Source organism: Choloepus didactylus, chromosome 1 (assembly GCF_015220235.1).
Source record: "Choloepus didactylus isolate mChoDid1 chromosome 1, mChoDid1.pri, whole genome shotgun sequence".
Classification (NCBI taxonomy): domain Eukaryota; kingdom Metazoa; phylum Chordata; class Mammalia; order Pilosa; family Megalonychidae; genus Choloepus; species Choloepus didactylus.
The window spans coordinates 36,425,217-36,448,236 of NC_051307.1; the positions used below are offsets into that span (position 1 = coordinate 36,425,217).

The following is a 23,020-nucleotide window of genomic DNA, read 5'->3' on the forward strand; positions in this document are numbered from 1 at the left end:
TGAGAATTTTAAACCTGACTCAGTGGACTACTTCTCGTTTCCTTTCAATCCTCTTCCTCAATCCTGTCTTGCTCTAAAGCCTTTTTCCAAGGCAGCAATGGACTTCCATTACAAACTTATTTCGGTAGCTCCACCTCAAGGAAATGAGACATTTGATTTTGAATGTTTTCTGGCATGAATTAAGATACAAACTTGTATACGTGACAGTACAGTTGATTCTCATACTGGTTTCACCAGAGCAACAGGTCTTGGTCACTAATGATTCATCATTCCTGGTTCATCTCTCCATAATCCTTCCCACACATCCATCTTGCTTCAGTGAGGACCTATCTCTCAGCTTTGCAGCCAATTAAACCCTGATAGCCTAGCACTCCTCACCTTTACTCTAACCAGCTTCCAACAGGAACAGCAACAACAAAAGTCAATAAATACATAGTTTTCTTTTCCAGTTCAAATCAGAGTTGTCCTCTTGTCTTCAGATGGACCAACAACTCTATGAAAAATCTTTCTCAGCCCGATTTGCTTGCCTCGCCACAACTGAAGCCACCACTGCAATTGGTCATCATTCTTTCAAACTTCCAAATCAACCAAATAAATGCATCACAAAGATTTCTCTTGCATGTGCAATTAATTATTAAAGAGACATCAAGTTCAGTTAAGCTCAATATTTAGTTTGAAGCATGAAGAATATACTTGGAATATATGAAGTTTGAAGCATGAAGAAGTAAACATTCTATGGAATGTTCCATTCTTCAGTAATCAGCCTTTAGATAAAACACATTAAAATGAAGGAAAAATGGTAAATTTAATTTTGTTTTGTGAGCATATTGGTGCTTGGTTCTCAAGTCTATTACCTTCAACTACACCTGTGTCTTTCTTCCCAATTTCAGACTTGGAGGGCTAGGTAGCATTGTTATTGTTGATCCTGTGAAACTAAGTAATTTGATAATATGAAATGCAATATTTAAAAAACAGAATAGCCAAGAAGCACATTAAAAGATGTTCAACACCATTAGTCATGAGAAAAATGCAAATTAAACCCCAATAAGATATGTACTACTACGTACTCACTGAAACAGCAAAAACTTAAAAGACAATATGAAACCTGGACCCAAAATCGGGGGGTTGAGAACATCTTCTTGACCAAAAGGGGGATGTGAAATGAAACAAAATTAAGTTTCAGTGGCTGAGAGATTCTAAATGGAGTCGAGAGGTCACTCTGTTGGACATTCTTATGCACTACATAGGTTTTAATGCACTGGAATAGCTAGAAGTAAATACCTGAAATGATCAAACTGCAACCCAGTAGCCTTGACTCTTGAAGACTATTATATAGCAATGTAGCTTACAAGAGGTGACAGTGTGATTGTGAAAGCCTTAGGGATCACACTCCCTTTATCCAGTGTATGGATGGATGAGTAGAATAATGGGGACAAAAAACTAAATGAAAAATAGAGTGGGGGGGGGGGTTGGGTGTTCTTTACTTTTATTTTTTATTCTTATTTTCACTTTTTCTGGTACAAGGAAGAAGTTCAAAAAATAGATTGGAGTGATGAATGCACAACTATATTATGGTACTGTGGACAATAGGTTGTACACTTTGGATGACTGTGTGGTATGTGAATATATCTCAATAAAATTAAATTTTAAAAAAGATAATGTGAAGTTTTGGCAAAAACATGGAAAAACTGGAATTCTCATTCATTGCTGATGGGAACGTACAATGGGACAAATACTTCGAATAACAACTCAGCAATATCTTATATAACAATTCCACTTCTGTGTATTTGCACAAGAGGAATAAAATTATATGTCTACTCAAAGACCTGCTTACAAAGGTACACATATCAGTGTTATTCATAATAGTAAAAAATTGGAAACACCCAAAAGTCTGCCAACAGGTGCACAGATACACAAGTTCCGTAATATTCATACAATGAAACATTATTCAGCAATTAAGAGGAACTACTGATACATGCAACATGGCTGAATCTCAGAAACAATTTGCTGAGCAAAAAAGCCAGAAGATACAAAATACAAACACACACACACACACACACACACACACACACACATGGTATGGGTCCATTTATGCAAAGGTCTAGAGCAGTCAAAACTGATTTACAGTGATAAAAATTAGATCAGTGATTGCCTGGAATAGAGATGGTGGGTACTGAATGGGAAAGGACACAAGTGAATTTCTGGAGTGATAGAAATGTTCTATATGACAAAATTTCATTACCACTTTAAAAGGTTACATTCATTTTGTTTTATGTAAATTAAACCACAATAACATTAGTTTGAAAAAACATCAAGAATGTGCCTAGTGGGAGCATGGAAGGGAGGGGCAGTTTGGGTGAGACACAGGAAATTTCTGGAATACCAGGATATTCAATTTCATGTCCAGGGTGGTACAAAGGGTAGCCATTTATTATATTTCTTTAAACTGTACATAAATTTTCATATGCTATGTGAAAAAATTTCAGAAATGACTCATACACACGTGTGCACACACACAAAGAAACAACAGGAAGACTGTAATCTTGCATATACGTTATTTACAAACTTACTGATGTACTGATTCAAGAAATAAAAAGACTAAATTTGCCCCACTAGGGGTTGAGAGCAAGTGTCCCACCCACCTACTCACCTGAATCTTTAGGTTTCCATAGAGATGTTGGACATGAAAGTGTGAGGAAGGAAACAGTTGCTTACAAGAAAGCATGTCAGTGCCCTGATGGGGAGAAACACTTGAAACATGAGAAACCCTATGTGTTCAGAGTTTGCTCTCTTACTAACCTGGGTGTATAATAATAATTCACCCTGGAGGACCCCTATAGTCAATTTACACAGGGCTAAAGAACATCTTTAATACTACTAATTAATTTCAACCAATGGTCCTCAAACTTCAAGTGCAAAAGAATCATTTGGGATTCTTGTTAGGAATGCCTATAGACCAACCTTCAGTGTCTCAAAACAGTAGGTCTGGGTGAGGCACATAAATCTTCATTTTAAACAAGCAACACAAGTAATGCACCTTATCTGCAAATTACACTGTGAGACACTTATCTAAACCTACACTGAAAAGGCAAAAGAGACAAAGGTAAAATATTTAGTGGCTCAAAGAACCAAGAATAAAAAATAAAGTACTGGGTTTGAAACTGAGTTAACCAAGAAACACAAGGAGACAACTTTGAAAAATTACTTATTGCATTTATAAAACAAGAGTCATAACAAGGAAAATATTCTTGGAAATTGAAACAAGCTTCTCAAAATAAACTAAATACTACAGGCCACTTTATAAATCCAGTTTTCACATACTCTAACTGCCCTCAATGCATAGTGACATCTTGAAACTGCCTTTGACATGCCAAAGTTGGTCTTTCATATTAATATTAATCAATGATTATTATGAGCTATGATCCCATCCTCACTAATATTTGCAGGAAAAAAGCAGGCTACTGCTACATGTCAGTACTTACAGTAGTTTTATGACATTAGAATAAAAGTAAGTTATGATGTCAGAGGAATAAAAAGACCCTGTGACCACTCCTACTCTAGGCACATCAGAGCACAAATGAATGATAGTGGGTTGATCCCTGGGAGAGGAGACGAGGGAGGGCCCTTGCCTTGCCTAACTTTACAGGACTGAAGATAACAGAAGAGTGGCTAAGAAACAGCCATCTCTAATCCCAGGATCCTTGGACAGTGAAAACTTTCACAAGGGTCACTAGAACCCAAGGGAAAAAATATATACAGACACCATAATTTAAAATATTATAATATTCATTAGTTCTTTGGAAACAGAATCCACATTATAACATATAAGCTCATGCAACTTTCACATATAAATATTTTTAAGTGCATTAGGCAAAAAAGTAGGAAAGCGCCCTTTAAATCAGTAATAAAACAAGAATATCTACTATAATCACTTCCAATCAACATTTATTAGAAGACTTAGCTAGTAAAATAAGAAAAAATGAAACTGCAGGCACAGAAATTGAAAATTAAACAAAACTATCATCATTTATGCATGCTATTTTACATAAAAAATCCAAAATCATCTCTGGAAAAATCATTAGAATAGAAAAGTTTAGCAAGGTGCCTGGATATAAGATTAATATATAAAAGTTAGCTGCTTTTGTACATACCAGTTACAAAAAATTAGAAAGGGCAATTTTTTAAAAGTACCACATATCACAACTTCTCTAATAAAGAAAAATACATATAATTTTAAAAGGTACATGAGATTATCAGAAATTATCAAGTACCTAAGCCAAAAAAAAGAGTAAGAATTCTACCAATAAAATTATAAACTGTATCAGAGATATGAAAGAAGAAAAAGAAAGGTATACCATGTTTATAGAGACTCAATATCATAAAAATGTTAATGATATCAAAATTATTCTACAGATTAAATGGAATTAATCAAAAACTTAATAGGGCTTTTTATAGAACTTGGTAAGATTATTCTAAAATTTCTAAGGAAGAGTAAGGTACTATTACACTTCTGAAGAAGAGGATCAGAAAGAAGTGATTTACTTTTCCAGATATTAGAGATTATTATGAAGCAAGAACAATTAACACAGGAAGGTACTGAGAGAGAGATAGGCAAACGAATTCTGAAACAGCCTAGAGAGCCCAGATGGGCGAAAAAAACATTTTATATAAAACATCTGCATATGACAGAGATGTCATGTCAGTTTACTGGTGAGAGGATGAACTTTTCAGTAAAAGGAAGGTTGAAAAAAAAATAAGGTCATATATAATAATAATAATAATTAAACTGAATCCTTACCACACACCATAAACAAAAACCAACTCCAGAATAAATAAGGACTTAAATGTTGCATGTATAACTTTAAAATTCATAGTAGAAACTACAAGTGAATACCTTTTAGATATTGAGGTGGGAAAAAATTTCTTTTAAAAAGTTAAAACAACTAAAGTTAAACAATTAAAATAAAAGTTACATATGTTAGAAATTAATACAGATGCAATTAAATCAAAGGAATAATGAACACAGAACTCAAGATTTTAACAACCAAAAGTATAATAAGATAACTGGGATGAGGGGGCCATGTGGTTTTATATAGGTTATTGTCAAAGTTCTAACTTTTAAGTGCTGGGTTCATGCATGCTTATTATTAAAAATAAAAAATTAACAAATAAATGAAAACATTTGCATGAATAGCTTATCACAAACCAGTGGTTATGATTAATTCAACTCTGTACACCTCAGAACCAACAAAAAAGGTATATTGTTAAAAAAAAGTATCAGATCACCTATAGAGGTAAGTAAATATAGAATGGCATTACAAAAATAATAATCTGGAAGATCACACTAAAAAATTATCCCAACATGTACAGCAAAAAAGGAAAGATGGAAATTGCAAACAGAAATTAAATAAGAAAGAAAGATGAATGTTTGGAAAATTCAAATAATGCAAGTCACTGAAGAAAAAAAGGGAATAGAGTAAAAGCAATAATTTAAAAATATATCATTTTTTCCTGAGAAGAACACTGAACTTGTTCAGATCAAAAATCCTAGTCAGAATTGTTAAAAATATACATATATTGACATATGCTAGTGAAATTTCTGATTTCTAAAACCGAAGAAGAAATCTTCTGTGCTTACACAGAGAGTTAACTTACCTACCAAAAACAAAAGGAGACATCAAATAGTGTTATAGAATATCAAAAAACCATATAAGTTAAATAGCTAATTTTAAAAAACTAGTTACTACTAATAATGTGCCTGTAATACAATTAATAAATCATTTTACAAAAGAGATATGCTTTAACAAATTTAAAAATTAATCATCTGTGCAAATTAAGACCACAATGAGATACCATCTCACACCAATTAGAATGGCTGCCATTAAACAAACATGAAACTACAAATACTGGAGAGGATGTGGAGAAAATCGTACTCTTATTCATTGTTGGTGGGACTTTATAATGGTTCAACCACTCTGGAAGTCAGTCTGGCAGTTCCTCAGAAAACTAGATATAGAGTTACCCTTCGATCCAGCAATTGCACTTCTCGGTATATACCTAGAAGATCTGAAAGCAGTGACACGAACAGATACCTGCACGCCAATGTTCATAGCAGCATTATTCCCAATTGCCAAGAGATGGAAACAACCCAAATGTCCTTCAACAGATAAGAAGATAAATAAAATGTGGTATATATACACGATGGAATATTATGCAGCAATAAGAAGGAACAATATCATGAAACATATGACAACATGGATGAACCTTGAAGACATAATGCTGAGGAAATAAGCCAGGCAAAAAAAGAGAAATATTATATGCTACCACTAATGTGAACATTAAAAAACATAAAACAAATGGTTTATAATGTACAATGTAGGGGAACTAGCAATAGAGAGCAATTAAGGAAGGGGGAACAATAACCCAAGAAGAACACATAAGCTATCGTGGGTAAATTTAATGTTCTGGGAATGCCCAGGAATGACCATGGTCTGTTAATTTCTGATGGGTATGGCAGGAACAAGTTCACAGAAATGTTGCTATATTCGGCTATTTTCTTGGGGTAGAGTAGGAACATGTTGAAGTAAAGTAGTTATCTTAGGTTAGTTGTCTTTTTCTTACTCCCTTGTTATGGTTTTTTTGACATTTTTTATTGTATTATATATATGTATATATATATATAGATAGATAGATAGATAGATACATATATACTTGATTTTAAAAAAAAGAGTTAATTTAAAAAAAAAAATGAAAAAAAAAATGCAGAGCACCCTTGAGGAGCGGTGGAGAATGCAGGGATATTGAACTTCCCCACCTTGATGGCTGCTGACGTGCTCACAGACATAGGGGACTGGTGGTTTGATGGGTTGAGCCCTCTACCACAGGACTTGCCCTTGGAAAGACTGTTGCTGCAAAGGAGAGGCTAGGCCTCCCTATAATTGTGCCTAAGAGCCTCCTCCCAAATGCCTCTTTGTTGCTCAGATGTGGCCCTGTCTCTCTCTAGCTAAGCCAGCTTGAAAGGTGAAATCACTGCCTTACCCCCTACATGAGATCTGACACCCAGGGGATTGAATCTCCCTGGCAACATGGAATATGACTCCCAGGGAGGAATCTAGACCTGGCACCGTGGGATGGAGAACATCTTCTTGACCAAAAGGGGAAAGTGAAAGGAAATGAAATAAGCTTCAGTGGCAGAGATTCCAGAAGAGGCCAAGAGGTCACTCTGGTGGGCACTCTTATGCACAATATAGGCAACCTTTTATAGGTTCTAATGAATTGGAATAGCCAGCAGTAAATACCTGAAACTCTCACACTACAACCCAGAACCCTTGAATCTTGAAGACGATTGTATAAAAATGTAGCTTATGAGGGGTGACAATGTGATTGGGATGGGAAAGCCATATGGACCACATTCCCCGTTGTCTAGTTTATGGATGGATGAGTATAAAAATGAGGGAAGGAAAAAAAAAAAGGGCACTCAGTGTTCTTTTTTTACTTTAATTGTTCTTTTTTACTTTAATTTTAATTCTTATTTTTTGTGTTTGTGGTAATGAAAATGTCAAAAATTAATTTTGGTGATGAATGCACAACTATGTAATGGTACTGTAAACAACTGAATGCACGCTTTGTTTTGTATGACTGCATGGTGTGTGAATATATCTTGATAAAGATGAATTAAAAAAACATAACATATCAGCATTCAGAACATCCCAGTATGGACCAAAAGACCATCAGAACGTTAACTTACTGCTTTTCTTATAGATTTATCTATTAGATGGGAGAAGGCATGAAGTTGATTAAAAAAAGAAAAAAAAATTAATCATCTAGAATTACAATTCCATATTATCCCAATAAAACCAGGAATGGGATAACTAAAAATGTGCTGAAAGTCTTCTTATTGGTAGAAGACAGAAAGAAGGAAACTAGTCATTAATTTTTTATGTCTTCAGAAAAATATTTTTACATATATTTGCTTAAAATTAAAAGAACAGACGAAAGAGAATTTCCAAATCATTAGAGGATAAAAAAGCGAAGGGCTGGGGAGGTGATACAAAGAAAATATGATCAAATGGGAAAGAAGACTAGTACATGGAAATCAGATGACAAAAAAAAAATTACACTTATCATCTATCATATATGAGAATGGGTGGCTCCTACCAGAACACAAATATATACAAGTTTATATTTCCTTTAGAAATACAAAAGTACAAAATAATTTGATGAAATCACATATTTAAAAGATAAAGAAAACCAAAAAATGAAATATTCGAACAACACTAAAGTGTTCACTTAATATATAAATATAGAACTCCATAACTTTCAGAGAATATACATCCTTTTCATATGCTCATGAATACCTAATGTACTTGGTCATAAAAAAACTTAATCATAATCTCCAAACACAGTACAACAAAACAAGAAATCAACAATTAGAATACTTCAAAAATGTAACATCTTGGAAGGTAAAAAAAAAAAAAAAAAAGAAAAAATCTTTTAAATTATGAGAGTAAACGAAAGTCAACCCCCAAAAAATATCAGATGAAAATCCACTGCTCAAAATGCTTTTCATTATTAACATGATGGGAAACTACTCACTAAACTGCTGAATTCAAGCCATAAAAAGTGCAATAAAATACATCTAAAAGAGTAGAAAGGTGGAAACTCTAAAGGCAAATATTAAAATTAATAAACGAGAAAACAAAACTGACTGATAAATAAAATCAAGAGCTGGATTTTGGAAAGACCAAGAAAACAGATCAACAACTGGCAAACAAGACTGAGGAAAAAAAAAAAAAAACAGTAATAAGAAAGGGGATATATCCACATATACACAGATTTAAGTAAGAGAAAACTTCAGGCCAATAAATTTGGCTATTTAAATGAACTGAAAAAAATTTTTCCAACGAGATTTTCCAGAACTATAAAACATTTTTAAAAATTGACTCTGGGAAAGGTAGAAAACCTAAAAAGACAACAGGCAAAATTTGGAAAGCTTATCTAAAACTTTCTCTGATTAAGATGCTTGACCCTGATATAACAGTCATACCCATAAAACCTTCAAAGTAACAAGGACTTAGGTTGAACCATACTTAATTTTTTAAGTCAAATATGGTCAAATTTTGAGTGATTCAACCTAATACTATACTAAACAATTTCAAAGCATAAGAAAACACAAAAAGCTTTCCAATCATATTATGAGCGAACATAAATCTGACAGCTAATCTTGATAGCGGTAACCCATACACAACAAAAAAAACTTGTAATCAATCTCATTTAGGAATATAGATACTAAATTCTAGGTTAAACTTGAGTAAATTGAATTTCATAGTATATGAAAAGACTAATGCACCAGGATTAAATGGAATTTTGCTATATATCTAAGGACAATTAATATTAGGAAGCAATATAGCATAGTGCTTATGAGCAGGGGCTTATGAGTCACATGGCCCTGAGTTTAAATCTCACCCTCACCACATACTAGCAATGAAATGTTGCTTAGTTCTTTTCATAAGAGTTATCTTTTCCCTCAACTAAAACCTTAAGGGAAAAAAATCAGTGCTCACGTCATAAGGTGGGAAGAGTAAATGAAAAAAAAAAGTTTATAAAATTCTTAGCATAGTGCCTAACACATAGTAAATACTCCATATATGTTATCTATTAACAATTATTGTTCTTGTTAAATCAACACATAAAATATCACATCAGTAGTTGCTAAAAAAAAAAAAACCAAACATTTTGATAAAGAGCCAACATCTTAATATAATTTTCAAACATTTAGAAAATTAGGAACAGAAGGGAAATTTCCATATCATGATGAAACAACACAAAAACAAAAACTAACATAATCCTAGTAGCATTCTGTAAATAACTAAAGAAAGCCAACCAAAAATTTATCAGAACTGATGAAAATTCAATAAGGAGACTGGATACAATACTAGTACACACAAATCAAAAATTTATTTACACTAGCAATAACCCAATTTAAGAAAATCTTTAAAATCCATTTGCAATAGCAATAAAAACAAAAATAAATACTTTTTTTGCAAACAACATATACTAAAAGGCATAAAACAAACCATGAGAGAGAACCATATCAGATACCTTACTGGAAAGTCTCAATATTATAGAGCTACTCCCCAAATTAATATATGAATATAAAACAATTCAAATAAAAACTCCAAAGCATTTCTTTAATATTCCTCTTTAATAGTCAATTACATCTTTATAAAAGTCAATTATATCTTAAAGAATAACCAAGACAGTTTTGAAAATGAATCAGAAGGAAGATCTGCCCTACTGTTATAAAAATGAATCCTAAATCTACATTAATTAAAACATTGTGGAACTGAAACAATTTAAAAAACAGAAGAACAAAATATAGGTATGTAGATATTTAGAGAGATTGATTAACGTTTGTGGGATTTTAGACTACAATAAAGAAAGCATTTCAAATAACTGGGGAAGGATCAACTAGTTAACAAATAGGACAACTGGCTATCCACTTAAGAAAAATGAAGCCCTTACCATCATATACAAAAGTAAATTCCAGATGACTTAACGATGTATATGCAAAAATGCAAAAAGAAAAAAAACAAAGAAAGAAAGAAAGAAAACTAAAAAGAGAACATTAAAATATTACTTTAAGGTCTATAACCTTAAAGTAAAAAAGGCCTTTCTTACCCCCAGACCAAGGACTAAAATAAAAAAGGATAAAATTGGCAGGTCTGACACTTCAATAAAAAATTAAAAGTTCTTGTTCATAGGAAATTGTACACAAAGTTAAAAGGCCAAGAATTAAGTGGCGGGGGGATGGGAGGAAAGGATGCAAAACTGCAAAAGCCATAATAAAATAAGGACTCCTAGAATTAAAGAAAATGAATAGGCAATTTATAGAAGCAGTACTAAAGACCAATACAAGATGAATATATTCAATTTCTGCAATAATTTGTTAAATGCAAATCTTAAACTAGACCATTTTCATCTATCAGATTAGCATGGATTAAAAAGATTTATAATACCAGGCACTGTTGAGGATCTAGGCAAAGAGGTACTCCGGGAACTGGAATGTAAACCTATGCAATCTTTTGAAAGACAATCTGTATCATCTACCAAAAGTTTAAATAAGTAAATGCTTTTAACCAGTTCTAGGAATTTGTTCTAAGAAACCACCATTAGTATTCGTCAAAACGGGACTAGTCAAAAAAAAAAAAATAAGGTTGTATTCAATTCATACAATGTAATACAATCTGCTACTGAAAAGAACATAGATATTCTCCCTCTCTCCCTCTTTCCACCTCCCCTTATCCCTCCCTCTCTTTTTTCTCTTCCCTTCTCTTTCTCTCTCCTTCTCATAAAAAACGGTCTATAAATATTGTGGCAAAAAAAAAAAAACTTGGAAGACAGTATATATAAGATGCCACTCATATAAAATGCACAAACAATAATATCTGTGACTAGACTGGAAAAGGTTTATTTTCTTTGGCAAAATTACAAGAAACTTTCTCTTTGTTTTCCATATTTTGCACTGTGTGAACTTTCATATTGTTGAAATTTACATGTATTTGTCTTTTTAAAACCTTTTAAGACAGTATACAAATTATTTTAACCCTGTTTTCATGAAAGAACTTTTAAAGATAATGTAGATAGATAATATGGTGAAGATTAAATTCTATACTTATAAGTGTTTAGCACAGTGCCTTGCTCAAGTAAACAATAAATGGTAACCACTGCTAACATTATCACTATCACTGGCGGCAGGCTAATTAATAGTACTCATTAATTACATATTAGATGTTATAATTATACATTAAATATAACAATGACTATACACTGAACTACATTTGTAGTGAAAAAAAATTAATTTGCTAAAGAAAATTACATTTCTAACAGAAAACTATATTAGAAGTTTTCTATAACACAGGCAACACTATTACATGTATCGCAATGGAAACTCACTATCCCATAACCCGATTGGCTTGTGGCTTGACAGCAAAGTAGAGGGCAGCCCCAATGAGATGGCAGCATGTTATTACTGATAATGGATTCAAAACCACAGTTATACAATGACAGAAGAGAAATTAAGTAAGAAAGGGAAGCAGTAAGAAGGAAGTAAGCAGATGGAACCCTATCTCTCTACCCAAATCAAGTCATATGCTAACAACAATTATTTATTAGTAGAAAGTAGCCCTTTATGTGATGTAATATGATTTGTGTAATGATATCTGTTCTTAAAATGCTGTATTGTATTTTGATAACTTTAGATGATAACTAATTTAAAATATGCAAAATTTTATTTTAACTAAGAGATTTACTCTGAACCCATTTTGCATTGTTTCTCATGTTTTGTATTAACCATGAGTTCAGTTAATTTTTGGCATCCTTCCCATTTAATCCTCACCATTCACTGCAATTAACTGAAAGTTGACTAGAAATCCATAGGATTCCCTGTGCCTCCATCTTTTACTATTTCATTTTTTTCTTATTCTCCCTGTCCAGAACAAACGTTGGTTAACTCCACTGGAAACATTCAGATCTAAAGAAGTTGCTCATGTTGAATCATAATAACCTTAAGACTTTTAAAGAAGACTCGGACACATTTAATGACGTGCCCAAGGTCACAGATAGATAATTTAGATCTAAGCCAAATCCTCCTGCCTTTCCAAGACGCAATACTGCCTGTTTCCCTAGCATGAATAAATGTATACAGTTTCAAGGTTTGAGTCTTTCTCAATAATTTTTAAATCTTAAGAGTCAATTAGGGAACTAAGGTAAGTACTTACATTCCGTTCAGAAACCACTCATTCATTATTTCATTCATCAAATATTTACTAAGCCCTACAATGTGCGGAGAACTGTTCTCCAGGGTGAAACAAAATGGGCCAAGTGCCTGCTCTCATGAACATTACATTTTATTCAAATCAGAAGGATGCCTTTAATGTAAAGAGCATCCTGCTCATTTCACTCTATATAATTTGGTTCCCTGGAAGAGAGATTTCTAATCTGCCCTAAAGAATCCTCATTTGGAACTTTCATCTATGTATCAAATTTCTAAGATCTGTCAAAGGATGCTACACTTAGGTAAAAATCAAGCACAAAGGCTGAAAGATACATGTTTAAGACCAAAATCACCAAAGGATTTAACTGTAGCTAAGCTGTGGCCAACTCCTCTTCAACTATAGCATCTGAACATCAGAAAGGCAGCTCTCTCTAGTTTTACTATATCGCATAACTCCCTTCCTTCTCCAAACCTCAGCAATCAAGCAAAGAACACATCAAGGAGGAAAAAAAAAAAAAAAAACCAGCCCCTTGCCTCATCACATTTTATTGTGACAAGCTACTTTGTAGATAAACACAAGACCTATAAAAGTTCTGGGTAGTCCTGCTTTTTCGGGGGAAAAAAAAAAAAGTCTATTAATCTAACAACCTTCTGCAAAAAAAATATATATATATAAATATATTTATTTAAAACTGATGTTTCACACACAAACACAAGAGCAAAAACACAGGCTAAAGTTTTGATTATGCAACATACACTAGCCTCCTGTTCTACTGATAATCCACAAAGTTTCTAAGACTTGGTGAAGAGTTTCACTTTTGTTTCTTCTGAAGTATGAAATCCACTTCCTACAAGCTAGCTTAGTGGATTTAAAAGTCAACTTATTTGAGGTAATTTTAAATATTTATATGCATATAAACAATGCTGAAATACTTTTAAGATGGGATAACAAACTAGTAGTATATTAATATGGAAAGCAAACAAAAGCATTTAAGTGTTTATTTAAAAACACATAAATACCATGAAGGAAGTATAAAATTAAATACACTATATTGCTCAAAAAAATTTCCCCAATACCAATGAAATTATCTAAAACAAACACACACACACACTAAAAATAGCATCAGAATGGTGATATTTTAGATTACTCCCTTTGGGTAAGGAGGGGGGTTCTTTAAACTAGAAAATTGAACTTGACTGCCAAGATCACTAAGTAATTTGATTCTTGATTCTAAAATTCTATGCATAAATTTCTGAATCATGGAGACCTGCATTATGATTCTATGCTGAAGAAGTACTTCAGGCAAAGTCGACTGAAACACAACAAACTCACAAACTCCTAGCCATTTTTCAAATTAAGGAGATGTGAAAAATATGAATTACGCTTTCCACTGCGAAATAAACAGGCTTTAAATGCAACACTAAAGACAACTCTAAACAACAGATACCAACCATATCAAGTATTGCTTAGTATTCCTATGACCGTGGGATCCTATTCTAAGTATTACCACTTTATCACATACTCACCATCAAGAACTGAAGTTTAAGGTAATCAATAACGGATAGAGAGGAATTAGGAGATAAATTGTTTTAACCTCCTATTATTAAATTTTGAATTATTTCATGCCAAATAAAGTAAATTGCAGTCTGCAATAATCTCCTAAATTTACCAGTAAGTCAACCATCATACAAGAAGGTTTCCAAAACTGACTTTTCCAAAATATCTAAAATAATGCACTATCCTTGCTTTCCAAAATTCTTGAGCATCTTCAAAGCCTCATGCAGTATCATAAAATTCTAAAAATAATCTCAAAGCAAAACCTTAACAGGCTGTGAGTATAAACACAGTCCATTTTAGGAAAGCAGGCCTTACTCTAAAGTCAAACAGGCACAGGTAGGGCATAACTGCACCAAAAGTACAACAGGGTGGGGCATTCATTACTCACTCAGAGAAAACACACAGCTTGGTGGCTGCTCACAGTAAATCTAATTAACCATAAAATGTAATTAAATAATTCCAACACGACTAAAGCAATGTTTCCCTTTTGCCCAAAATGCTTTTCACACAAACGGGGGAAAAAAAAAAAGTCAAGTCACAGCCAACTATTCTTCAAGATACAGGGCAAGCCATGATGGTGCACTTAAAATTCTGAAAGCAAAATCTACAATAAATAACAGGAGCATCTTTCACAATTCACCTATAAAAAACTGGAAGCCTTGCAAACACATTTTTGTTTTTTGTTTTGTTTTTTTTTTGGCTTCAGTGAGTGACCATGTGAATGAGTGACTGATGCAGAAGTAAAGGTTGAAGAGTAGAACAAGGTCAAACTTAGGGGACAAAAGATTCCTGGAATATACATAGCTATAAAGGTTTTCCTTTCTTAAGGGACAGTTTCCATATCCGGGGGGGGGGGGGAAGAAAGAGAAAAGAAAAAAGGAACTAACCAAATCCTCTACTAGAATCTACCTGGCAAATGTACCTGGCCCGCAAGGCAGGCAATTCACTTCTGGTGGAGATCCATAACAGTAGGCCTGGAATACAAAAATACCTTGGAAATACAAACTGAATTCAGGAGGGATGACAACTGACTACTCTTTTTAAAAAGTTAATTTCAGAAGCTATTTAAAGGAGTGTAGGAATGTAAGAGTAGCTCTCAATACCCGCCACGGTCTGTTACAGGAAAACAATCGGCAGGACGTGGAGAGAAACTTGCTAACTACACCCCGCTCCCCAAGCCCCCCACTGGGCGAGACGCCCCCAAAGACGACGGGTAGGAATGGTGGGAGGCGCGGGAGGAAGCCCGAGACCGGAGGCCCCAGCCGGCCGAGAGGACCGAGGGCGCCGATCGCGGAAGGTGAGGGCGACACGTCGGGAAGAGGAGCAGAGCCGGGTCGGCTCGTGGGCTCGCCTCACCTTCTGAGCCGCGCTCTGCTGCAGCACATTCTGCTCCACGGTCATGGCCCCCACGGCGGCGGCGACAGCGGCGACACAGGCGGCGGCGTCCGGCTCCTCGCGCCTCCGCTGGCCCTGGCTGCCGCGCTCAGCCGAGCTCCAGGGAGCTAAGCGGACCACCGGGGAGGACAGCGCCCCCGCCAGCCAGGCGCGAAGGCGACGGCGGCTGGCGTGCGCGGGCACCAGGGGCAGGCGGCGAGGCGCGGGCTGCGAGGGCCACGGCGGCGGCCCCACCTCTCTGCTCCGCCCGACTCAGCGCGGCTCGTCCGCGGCGGCCGGGGCCATGGGCGGGCGGCGATGCTGGGACGCGAGAGGCGCGAGCAAGCCAGGCCGCGTCACGCTCTCGCGCGCTTGTTCGCTGGCTGCCGGGCGGCTCGCGGGCCACTGCGGGGAAGGGAGCGAGGGACGGAGAAAACAGCTGGCCGGAATGGCGCTGCCCTCCTCCCTCCGCGACTCCTCCCTCCCCTCCCCCCTCCCCCAACCGCCGTCACCGCCCCCGCCCGGCGGCTCCTCCCCCGCCGAGCCCCGCCCGCCGGCCGCCCTAACCCTATATTGTGACCCGCGGGGTGGTGGGGCGTGGCGGGGCCGTTGCGGAGCCACGCCCACTACTCTAGCCCCGCCCAGCCTCGCGCGGGCCTGGAGCTCCCTGAGTGGGGCGAGGGCGCGCCCGGAGGGCGGGGCTTGGGAGCCGCCCCTGCGGCAGTTTGCGCGGCGCTTGGCCTTGGCTCTGAGAAAGTCCCAGCAACTCTGAACTGAGGCCCGAGGGCAGCCGCGTTCCTCTCCGCCCAGGACCTGTCAGATTGCCTGCTTGCGAACGCTTCCAAAACAAACATTTCCCTCCTGGCCCTGTAAACCGCATTGGGTCCCGAACCTCTGCTCTTTTTCTCGTCGTCGATCCCACCCCTGGCTTTTGTAGGAATTAATATGCTTACCTAAGGAAAAGTCAAGTGTGACTTAAGCAAAAATGCATCAGAGGTCCTTGTGTTGGAATGTACTTGTCTCCTGAACTAATCATTAGCTATATGAATATTAACATCTTCCGTCTATCGAACGTGTGCTACTCACTGCTAAACTCTAGAGAAACAAGGTTTACTTCCTGGAGATTTAATATATATGAAATATGGTCTACACAACAAATAACGTTACAAAAAGTATCACTGCCTAGATGATACATAATCCTAATATTCCGTTTGCCAAATCTAGCAATTAACTACCATACATGAAATACTTGACTGTATAAAGAAACTAACATTGACAAAGCAGTTTCTAGCTGCAAAAATATCTTGAGTTTCACGGGCTAATCTGGAGCCGGGAGTGGTGATATGGAGCTGGTGAGAGGTAAAATAATGATTTCATATTGTCACAAATAAAATAATATGCATATCCAGGTATAATATTTTAATCTGATGACAAGAAAAAAGCAAGCTTGATAAATGATTAAAATATTAATTGGTTTAATATAATAATCATGGATCATAGTAACTCAGTTTTGTAACAAGTCTGTGCAATTTACAACCTCTGTGATCTGTCCCTTGGATATCATCTACCACCTTTTGTGACCTTTCCTTTGAATTTTCATATTTGCTAATTTGATTTTGACAAATTACAAATTTTATTTTACTAATATCCTACATCTTTGTCAGAAGAATTTGAAAAGTCATGAAATATCTGGAAACCCAGAATTTTAGAAACATGACAGTTATAATCAAATGCACTAATCTTTTTATGAGAACACTGAGGCCCAAGAGGGTACTTGTTCTGATTTGCTAATGCTGCCTTTTTGCAAAATACTGGAAATGGATTGGCTTTTATAACGGGGGGTTATTTGGTTACACAGTTACAGTCTTAAGGCCGCAAAGTTTCCAAGGTAAGGCATCTACAATCAAGTACCTTACCTGGAGGATGGCTAATGGCGACCGGAAAACCTCTGTTAGCTGGGAAGACACGTGGCTGGCATCTGCTCCAGAGTTCTGGTTTCAAAATGGCTTTCTCCAAAATGTCAGTGTCAGCTTCCAATGGCCGTCTTCAAAATGTGTCTCTCAGCTGCAGCTCTTCCAAAATGTCACTCTTAGCTGCTCTGTCTTGGCTGAAGCTTGGAGCTCCTTCTGTTTTGTCTGAGCATTTATAGGGCTCCAGTGAACTAATCAAGGCCCACAACAAATAGGCAGGGCCACACCTCCATGGAATTTATCTAATCAGAGCTATCACCTACAGTTGGGTGGGTCACATCTCCATGGAAACAATAGGTCCCAACATAATCAACACTAATACATCTGCCCCCATAAGACTGCATCAAAGAACATGGCATTTTGGGGGACATATTACATCCAAACCGGCACTGTACTAAAGCATACTAGGGCATGTTAGAGCCTATTTTTCCTCATTAATAGTCTAAAATTCTCTCCAATATATCAACTTCAATTTTCTCTATATTAGAGAGTTCAAAAAAAAAAATCTATCAGGTTCATAGCACTTGGACTTACGAAAGTTAAATGTAACATAAAAATGTCATGCCATGGTTAAAAATAATACTGCCATAGACAAAAATATGGCATTTCAAGAATTTGGTGATGTAATGTTCCTCTGAGTTAAATTTTTGAGTTCTTTAAAAAAAAAAAAAAAAACCTTGTTAGTGCCTTATTTTATTAATAAAAATAATAGTCAAATAAAGCTCTTGATATGGTAGTCATGTTTGCCTACTTGGATCATTCATTTTTAGCTTTTTATAACTTAACTTCTGTTTTGAAAAATCTTCATGATATTCATGAATCAACATTAATATGTATGGTTGTTGGAATTGTATACCCTCAGGATACTATTTAATGACTCCTAAACCATCACATTACTCTGAGTTTCTAACACTCAGGTGCAAACACAATGTGATAGATTTCATGTAAAATGAAAATTTTAGCCTTTATTCATAAGGTTAAAAGTAAATAAGAATGTTCTATTTTGGATCAAAATGATGTTTCTAACAATATTCAGTTTTGTGTTTTGTATGTGAACCAAGTAAATTGGTGTTCTAACTTGACTATTCATTTCTTCTTGTTTAAGAAGGGTTTGAAACCCCATTTCTGTACACCAAAGGTCTACCTGTGTTGCCAAAACACATTTGTAAGACATTAATAAAAGAGAAATATTCTATTCATAGTGTAGAGTTGAACAGCTTTCATGACAAAAGAGTGGTTGTTAAATCTTCTTCGCTGAGTCTGCTTCACTGAAATCTACTTCAGTATTTTCCTCCTTTAAGTAGATTGCTTTTCTGGGGATAATTATATTTCCCCCAATAAGGGAACAATAAGCAATCATTTGATAGAGGAGGTTTCTATGATATCACAATGATTCTATTCAGTGACAGGGAATTCATAGATTATAAGCTATAAGACTACTATCTGCCTAATACATAATAAAATGCTTATTGAATTAAAGGAGCAGCCATGAAGGAGAGAAAAAAAGTTTAATTATGCTTTTGCGGTACACGCCCAACTCTAAATTCTCATTCCAGATGGCCACTTTTGGAGTTCACAACCATATTGTTTAACATGGCAAATCATGTCATTATTAGTATCTCTAGCTATCAGTGGTGACTCACACTCTGACAGTGTACAGATGTTGCTTCTTTGGTCTTATTAAATCAGACCTTTGTGACCAAATCTCCTTTTTTCTCCATGCCATAACCTCTTGGATTGTAAGACATGCATTAATATAGTAAAGGACTGTACCACATTTTCTGTCAATATTGACCCTTCCAACTGGAATTGTTTTCGGGAGGAAGGTTTTGTGGATTGAAAAAAAATCTAGTCTATCGTGAACTATTGCTTTGCAAAGCTACTTGGAATAAAGTCTACAGGGTCAACTGAGAGCTAACGCAAAAGTGGAAATTCCATGCTTGCATCTGTTGCTTCCCTTACCTTGAACATTCTCAAAATCCAACTCTCACACTGAAGAGTGCTTAGAAGCCCCAGATTTTCTCTCTCATTTCTTTCATTTCTTCTATTCATGCTATACTCACGAGGCAAAAGTCTACTCTTTTATAGAGCTAGTCACAAATTACCGTGAAATTATTCTAAATATGTATGGGCAGAAACAACCACATATCAGAAGGTGACTATGTCACTTCCCAAGACCTGTCTCTCCTCCTATCCAGAACCCATGATAGCTACATATTTGCAAATCCCCAAGAACAGCGTAGGGACCTGCTATTTCTGTGATGTTGGGCAAGCTACTGAAACCTTCTGCATAGTCCTTGACTATTTATTATCAGTAGTATTCATCACACTTCTGCTCCAGTCTGAATCACAGAGAGGACTATACCTGCATGTCCCACAATCTCAAGGTCAGCTGCCTTCAGAATGGATTTGACCAGTGACAAGCATTGGTGAGGAACTGGAAGGCGAAAGAAAGGGAGAAGGCAGACTATTTCTCCTTCTTCTTCTCCCTCTCACCTCAGGTGGTCACTCCTTGATCCATGTCTTTTTTGTGGTTCCAGCTCTCACCAGGCTGGCCCACCCTGGTTCCAGCTTCATCCTGATAAGGCAGTTCCAGGAGCCCTGGAAACCTTGCTTCCTCTTTTTGTCCTTTCGAATTAGGGGGGCAGTGACTTCCTGCTGTTACTAAACTCAGGCTTAACTCACTGTCCCTCTTTGGCTTCTCAGCTCTTCCATTATCTGTATAACCAATTTCCTGGATTAAGTGTCCCTTAAGTGCTTTCCAAAGCTACTTGGAATAAGGTCTACAGGGTCAACTGAGAGCTAACACACATACACACAAAAAAGAGAGTATTCTGGTTTTACGATAGGACCCTTACTATTCTCTGCATCAGGTCAGTTCCATCATCTATAAATGGACAATGATATAATATAGAGTTATTTTTATGATTAAATTATTTAGTATGTGTAAAGTGCTTAGGACACTGCAAGGCACATAGCAGGTACTTAACAAATGTAAGCTTGTTCTTGCTATTATTATTATAATTAGGGCTTCCTTGTGACCTCTAAATTAAGAAGTAAAATTCATTAGGTGAGCATCCAGAAGAATTTTCTAAGTCTGGAAAAACAAGACAAGAAACAGAGTTAGGTGAGGTCAGGTCAAAAATCTACCACTCTAAGAAGGGACTGTTCTGCTGACATTTCTGTAATAGATTAATTTATCAGTTCATTTTAAAAATATCTTGTTTAGTTATTCTTAGGCAACTATTTTACCTCTGGGTCCACACCCTTGGTAATCATTTGTGTTCTCTGTTAGAAAGTAGAAAAGACACAAAGTTCAAATGTAAATATCTTTAATTTTTAACAATATATACTAGAGAGAGGAAATAAGAAATCTTTACTTGGGCAGACTGTTCTATTAACAAGTAGAAACAAAACAAAGCAAAAACAGGCAGAAATGTTGTTCATTTTTAGATTCTGCATAATGACTGTTATACTGCATGAGTGATTGCTTAGTATAATTGAAATGAGTTTATAAACAAAAAAATAAAAGCAAATTTAAAAAATCTCCTCTCTTACTTTCCAGGCTTTAAGAAAATGTTTTTAGTATATTTAATATATCTAATATCATCTTATAAAATGAGATATTAATAAAGTAATCTACTGTTGTCTGAGCTTATTAGTTTGGTCTACTTTTTCATCAAGAACTACAGTGTGTTTTGTTTTTATGTGAAAGTTAGTTGGATGGTTCTGTTCAAATCTACAACAGTTTCAATTTGGGCAATTATATTACAAATATCTATAATTGTACGGGAATACTGGCTGAGAATAGATACTGTACAAGTGAAATTGGGATAGCATATTTTAAAATTAGGTTTTATAGGTTTTATTTTATTTATTTTATTTTCCCTCTAAGACTGGTCTCACTGTGAGGTGAATTGGGATGATTATGCTAGGCCTTCTATTTGGGAGCGAGAGGGAATATGGGAAATAGACTGTGCTACATTTAGAGCCAGCTACTATATTTTGTGCACTTACCATGGGCCAAGACCTGTACTGAACACTTTACACTTATTTCATCCTTATAACAATCCCACAAAGTTGGACTTATTACACTGTTTTTACAGCCTTGGCTTATAGCTCTTGTAAATGGTCCCAAGGACAAACAATCAATACATGTTAAGCCGGTTTGAACTTACTCAGGAGGTCTGTCTGATTTCAGAGTTTCTGCACTTAAACTTCTTACACTGTAGACCAGAGATTCTCAAAATGTGGTTGATGTATTCCTGGAGGTCCTCAAAATCCTTTCAGGGGTCTGCGAGATCCTCCCTTTCCAACTATATGTCTGTATGAGACCAGATTTTCTTCACACATTTCAACCAAAACAACATATGTCAACAGATTGAATGCAGAAGCAGATTAGAGAATTCTGTTGTCTTCTGTTAAGCCAGATACTAAAGATATTTGCAAAAATTTAAAACAATGTCAATCTTCTCAATAATATATATATTTCTTTGGCTTGGGAAAGTATGCTTATTTTTCATAAGAGTGATATGGTAAAATATTAATAATACTGTAATAAATGAGCTTCTATTTTTACATGAAGTAATGAATATTTATTTAATTTCCCACACAATTTCTCATACAGTAAATAGTGACATGTATAACTCACAGGCCCAAAAGCATGTTGGGGCCTTCAATAATTTTTTAGAGTATAAGCAGTCCACAGACTAAAACCTTTGAGGCCCACCGCTATAGACTTCCATTCTCATCAGATATTTTATCAGAACTAGAAAGTGAACTGATCTGACAGCTCTCTATGCCTCTCAGATATCAAGTATCACTATTGTGACTCTTCAAGAAACTGGGGTAAAAATAAATTAAATCAAATTTTTTACTTATCCAAATATCCTCGAAAAAGCTAGCTAAGCTCTAGAATGTACCATTTAGGAAAGTAGAGGCCTGGAAATGTGTGGATGAAAATACAAAGCAGAGAATGTGATGCTACGTTCTCTGTTGTTGAAAGACTCAAAGATTAATTATTTGAAAGCACTTTGAAATGATAAAGGATACTTCAAATGTATATTGTTGTGGCATTATAATATTCTTGTAGAAAAAAAACTTTGGAAATTAAGAATTGGTTCTGATAGACAACCACAGTGCTATTTAATCAATAAAAATTTATTGCATTAATAATTGTAACTTATATTTAGTTATGTGCTCCACCATTTATAAAACACTTGAATATACAGTGTGCCTCATTTGACCCTCACTAGTCATCCTATGAGACAAGGCAGGATGCATTTGATATCCATTCTAGAAATGTGAATACCTAGTCTCAGAGTGCTTGAGTGACTTGCCAAT

General features: G+C 35.8%; 1 protein-coding gene across 5 annotated transcripts in view; it reads right to left on the reverse strand.

Moving 5' to 3' along the window:
• USP25 (ubiquitin specific peptidase 25) overlaps positions 1-16,172 on the reverse strand; it is a 203,654-nt gene extending 187,482 nt beyond the window's left edge. For all 5 annotated transcript variants that reach the window (XM_037833390.1, XM_037833370.1, XM_037833407.1 and 2 more), the window contains exon 1: positions 15,690-16,172. In XM_037833390.1, the coding sequence (XP_037689318.1) occupies positions 15,690-15,734 (45 nt within the window). In that variant the 5' untranslated portion in view covers positions 15,735-16,172. The remainder of the gene's footprint in view (positions 1-15,689) is intronic.
• Positions 16,173-23,020: the final 6,848 nt, after the last annotated feature.